Below are 5,553 nucleotides of genomic sequence, written 5' to 3' on the forward strand. Positions count from 1 at the left end.
AATTTTTATGCATTCATGTGCCTTTTGTTGTTTACGAATTATTGTTAGACAAATACTTTTTTTGTTGTTATTATTAATGGATTTTATACATAAAAAATTTTAATAGATATAAAAATATATTGTTATTATATGCTAAAAACTGAAAATCCCATTGTTGGATCAAATTAGAGTTAAAAAATGGATGAATAAATTCTTTTAAGAATTTTTTCAATTTTGAAATGTTCTTTAACAGTTTTAAGAAATATTATTGAACGGTTGCACGTGATAGACCACTTTAATGTGTAAGTGCGGAAATGGTTCGGCTACACTATTGATATATTATTTTTGACAATAAACGACTTGAAATGAGATTTACCGGAATGTACGTGTGTGATGTAATAATACAAGTATTTTATGGATGTTCGAAAATAAAACTCATATGTCACTCATTCCGCTTAAGAAAAATTTCACTATAAAAATTTGGTTTGACAAAGTTTTGTAACAATCCACTTCAATTGAGACTTATCATTGTCTAACTGAAACTTTTAGTGATTGATGATAACTTAAAAAGGGCGCGGGTCATCCTTGGACTCGGGTGAAGAGAAAGATACCGGGAGCCCAGAGCTGATCCCGAGAAGCTAAGAGAAGATTGGGTGGGAGCTAGCTTGAGTAAAGAAAAAATATCTTACTTAAACCATCACTGGATGTACATCAACTCGGATAGCCGATAAAACCACTATATACCCATACGAGCTCGGGCTCTTAGTCTAGCCCGAGTAGCATAAGAAGACCAAGATGATGGATCAGGAACCTTGTCTACAGATAGTCCAGGGACCATGATCCCCTTTGTGTCCTCACGTCATGACCAGTGCCCAAGCATCTTGAGACAAGTATCGATTCTGGTCCCAGAGGTATGGGTCGTCATTCCTCGAAATTATTAGTATATCAATCAGCACTAGGGTAATGAGAAAAAACTGAAAGCAGTATGGATTGTCAGTTGTGACAATATCAGAGAACAAGGCATGGGCAGTCGTCTGATCATGAAAAATGACCATGAATTGAAAACAAAGTCATCGTTATCTTTTCTTATATAAATACCCAGGTTTGCTCGATCATTAGGTTGGATTTACTTAACATTTTCACAAGCACTTCTATATAATCATTATATAGAACTTTTATTTCTTTTGCATGAAAATTTGACTGACTTGAGCGTCGGAGTGACTACGTCAGAAACTTTTTCGGTGCCCCAATAATATTCATCTCACCACAATAATATTTATCTCACATATATAAATCCATGAGACTGATGCACATGATACTTACTCTTGAGTGATATCTTATCTTATTATATTAAAGAGAATTATTTAAATTTCTTTTATGGGATGAAATATTTGTTTAAAATGAAGTGAACATTAAAATTAAGCAAAAGAAAAAAAAAATTGGTTCAAATTTGAAAATTACATAAGCGGAACCATCGGCTTGGATTTTAACCCCCTAATTTTTTTTTTGATGGAATCACAAAATATAGGTAAAATTTCAGAGGAGTTAATTTATTGTTTTTTTTTTGTCTAATAATTAAATCTTCCATTGAATTTGAGAGCAATCCAATGCGAATGTTGATGTTTAAACATAACCAAAATTCAACAGTTTTTGTTGATGCTTTATATGTCTCTTGGTGAGCGATCAGACTGCATTTTTTTATAAAAATATTCAGACTTAACGTTCAATCATTTTACACCCATTGATATTATTTTCCATAGAATTTGTTATTTATTAAAAATAAATTAGATTTGAAGTGAAGTGAAGTGAAGATATATATATTTTTTTAATTTTTTGATACAATTTTTCTTAAATGAAAAACTTTAAGCATTCACTGAAGTAAAAGAAAGACATCACAAAGAATCAATATTGGCAGAGAGTTGGCAACAAATATACAAGAAAATCAACGTTGTATGTTTAGCATCAAATTTTGAAGTTGTATCTAATGGATATTTACGTGCAAGACACGTGCTCTTTCGCTAGTTTCACCAAATGTACTAGGTGATTCTTAGAGTTCGTATTTTAAATTTTAACCTAAAAGGAAGAAGCAAAAGCTAAACTTTTTTAAAGCAAAAGTGCAAGAGAACACTCATATAAATTGCCGTAGCAAGGGTTGGCATAGGCTGATTCAAAAATTGTTACAAATGCATTAGCAACTTATATGTATTTATGGCATTTTCCTCTACTGTGTTAAAAGCTCGCCTCCTCTGTTGTCGGTCTCCTCAAGAAATACCGCAAACTATTTGCAAGAACCTGCATCGAGTAAAAAAAAACCGTGAACATCGAGCTTTTTTAAGCTCAGTTCTGAGTGAATTGTTTAGCTAGAATCATACCAGTTGAAGAGGTTTGATGAGAGCTTCACCTTTGTAACTTACATGAAATTTTGCCTTGGCCAACAAGCCCTGTACTCAAAAATAAAATAGATTCATTACCAAGCATACATATAGTAAGAGAGTGGATCTCTTGATCCCCTGCCGCGCCCCCCAGTATCCCGTCTCTGCCCTTAGGTGAGCGTCGACACCAAAACATGAAAAGCATTGACAATCATACTCAACGGTTTTAAAATCGTTGCACAGATATATTTACATGCATTGAAAATTTGTGAAGCATCCGTTTATTTCGAGAGCACGGTTCATTAAAGAATATAACAAATCTTGGTATTTACCTCAGTGTCGAACTCTCCTGATTTAACAGCGATGTTTGTATCAGTTACTATCTTTACCAGATCCACCAGTAACCCAGGACGATCCGCTGTCTCCACGTAGAGCAAACTGCAACATTAAAAGAATGTCTTTAACATGCCAGAGGAGTGAGGCGATTTTTAGTTTGGGTAGGACCAACTCTTTGTCGTTGTGTCAAATATCATAGGTGATGACAGCGGTAGAAGTCAAATATTTCAAACTGTATACAACCCGAGCATCATATTTGAATCAATATGCTACAAAGGCAGTCACATAAGACAGTAGATGCTAATTTGGGTAAATTGGTGATTCCAAACAGTGTGAAGTGGACAGAATAGCGAACGGCTATGAGCACCTTTGATCAGGACCGTCATCATAGACACGGACATGTGTGGCTATATCCACATCAACCTGCATTAAATGCGTGAATGACAAATGAGTCTCTTTCAAGCTCGAGTACGTATGTGTGAGACAAAAAGACACTTATTTATACCGTTTGATTTGGTGTCATCGCGCCAAACGCAGCTCCCATGGCTAACTGGGCACTTGACTCCTGAAAATTCAACATAGTATCTTTAAGATACAACTGGTTAAAAGCTTTGAAAAAGATGATGTATCGAAAAAATCCCATAAATCCAAGATCTTTGAAGAGTAATACTGGATGATACTCCAGCAAATTGTTGATAATTGTCAAACGAATAGCCTCAAGCAACTCTGGGTCATCCACTTTTCTCCCTGATGAACTGGAGACGAGACCACATAGTGATAAGAATAATCACGGAATATCACCAGCATATCTATGAAAATTTATTCAATTGATGCAGGCTTCTTGATTACTAATAAGAGAATGTCAAACATATGGAGCAAACAGGTACTTGTTATGAACATAGACATACGCTTTAGTGATGGAAAATTTGTTGTGCTTGCCAGATGAATCGAGGTACACATTTGCCTTGACAACGTTCAGCCCAAGGTTCTTCAGTGCATTCATCTGAAACACATTTTCCAACAAACATGAAACAGTTACTCAAGTCACTTAAAACCCGAATGCTGACAGTCATATTCTTTAACATTTTCAAAATTCAGAACACAAACTTAATAAAAGAATGACATTGCACCGTGTCCAGAAGAGCCCCAAGCCGGTCCCCAAAGGTAATCTCAACAATAGTGGCATCTGGATCCGAATCTTGATCTATTATCACACTGGGGACGGGAATTACATCAGTCTCCTCAGATTTTCCATCCTGTTTAGCCAATATGGTGAACAACCAATGTTCCTCGATAAGAAGTATCAAACCGGTGCGAAAACAAAAGCATCATTCAACATATCATACCTCCACAGCCGTACTTAAAGATGCTTTTGGTATAAATACACTAGCGGCAGATGATGAGCTGAAACAAAACCACGGATCAACATAAATCGACAGTCTAGTAGTTCACATATACAATTTTACCACCTAAATATGGCATGCTACAGTTTTTAAGGTATGAGGTAATACAGGATTCAGAAAAACCGCACTTCTACAGTACATTTCCAGAAAATTGAGGAAATTTTAAATGAAAGTGTTTTAAAAAGAATCAATTGATAATGAACATTAGCTGAAAAAAAATTAAATTATAGCAAGAACAATGGAGCATCAAATTAAAAATGTTGTCTCTTCAATCAGACTACTCACAGTCTAACTACCCAATTTTTATTAACAAGAGTGACATCATCTTCAATACTCCAACCAGATATTACTCAAACATAAAATACCCAAAAGTATTCCAACAAACACTAAGTCGATCCCAAAAGATCTAGAAAAAAGTGAAAAATACCTGAAATATATTTACAGAGTAGATACATTACCTCCTCTTGGATACCATGCAAGATAGATGAATTGGATCAAAACCAAATGAGGAAATGAAAGGGGCTGCACTTGAATCGAGTTTCTTAGCTTTTAAATAAACGTAAAGCCCAAAATTGCTCCCAGTAGAGGCCATGGTCACAACCATTTCTTCTTTAGCTTAAATAAAATCCCAATCAGCAAAGATATCAATCTTTCTTGAAATGGGTCCTTCTCGAACTCATCAAGATTGTTGATAAGCAACTACAAGATGTACGTAGCGAAGAGTGATAGGAAAATGCAGGGATGGGTATAAATAACCAAAAAAGTAGATAATGTGGGGACTAAAGGAAAAGCCTTTGGCTTTAATAAAAAGGAGCTGTATTTGTTTCACTAGTAGTTAATGTTTTGGTTCTAGCAATATCTGCCATACCCATGAATCAGCATCAAGGACATCTTAAATTTTCCAAGAAAGAAATTTAATTTGTGGGTTTTATTGTTTTCTTGCCATTCGCGTCCTCCAAAAAGAAACGATCCACAGGATTGAAAAACTAAATCTTTAAAAAAATGGAGGATAAAATCAAAGATAAAAAGAAAGGAAAAAAAAGGGATGAACTATAAAGAGTGGCGGAGTTGTAAGTTTATCTGAAAATTTAACGGCCATTTTGATTTCAAGATTTTCATCTAACCTTCGTTATGCACTAAGTTGGGTGGGTAAGAATTGTGACGCTATTGGTTGAAGCTAGACTACCTTCGATTTTACCGTATCTCTACGGCGGCTCCACATAGGAATATGCTACATTGGTCAAAACAAGCAGGAGCCAGGATTTCAGATGGGGTTGAAATGTCCTTTTCCTTTTTCTAATGGCATTATTTCAAATTGCACTTCGGTGTTTATGTCTTTTTTTATTTCATTATTTCAAAGTCTCTCGTTAATTTTACTCATTTAAATATAATAATTGAAAATGACAGTATGACTCTTCATTATTTATTCACCGTAGTTAAAAATATTCCCATATTTGTATATA

The 5,553-nt window shown here is 34.8% G+C and overlaps 1 protein-coding gene across 1 annotated transcript; it reads right to left on the bottom strand.

The window, feature by feature from the left end:
* Nucleotides 1-2,092: 2,092 nt before the first annotated feature.
* On the bottom strand, nt 2,093-5,240 carry LOC142549334 (ACT domain-containing protein ACR11-like). Its single transcript, XM_075658234.1, has 10 exons — nt 4,549-5,240; nt 4,034-4,091; nt 3,818-3,943; nt 3,596-3,690; nt 3,358-3,442; nt 3,193-3,252; nt 3,055-3,110; nt 2,684-2,789; nt 2,352-2,420; nt 2,093-2,271 (listed from the first exon to the last, which is right to left on the bottom strand). The coding sequence occupies exons 1-10, from the start codon at nt 4,692-4,694 to the stop codon at nt 2,209-2,211; spliced, it is 864 nt and encodes a 287-aa protein (XP_075514349.1). The 5' UTR covers nt 4,695-5,240; the 3' UTR covers nt 2,093-2,208.
* Nucleotides 5,241-5,553: the final 313 nt, after the last annotated feature.

This window comes from Primulina tabacum, chromosome 6, assembly GCF_025594145.1.
Source record: "Primulina tabacum isolate GXHZ01 chromosome 6, ASM2559414v2, whole genome shotgun sequence".
Classification (NCBI taxonomy): Eukaryota; Viridiplantae; Streptophyta; class Magnoliopsida; order Lamiales; family Gesneriaceae; genus Primulina; species Primulina tabacum.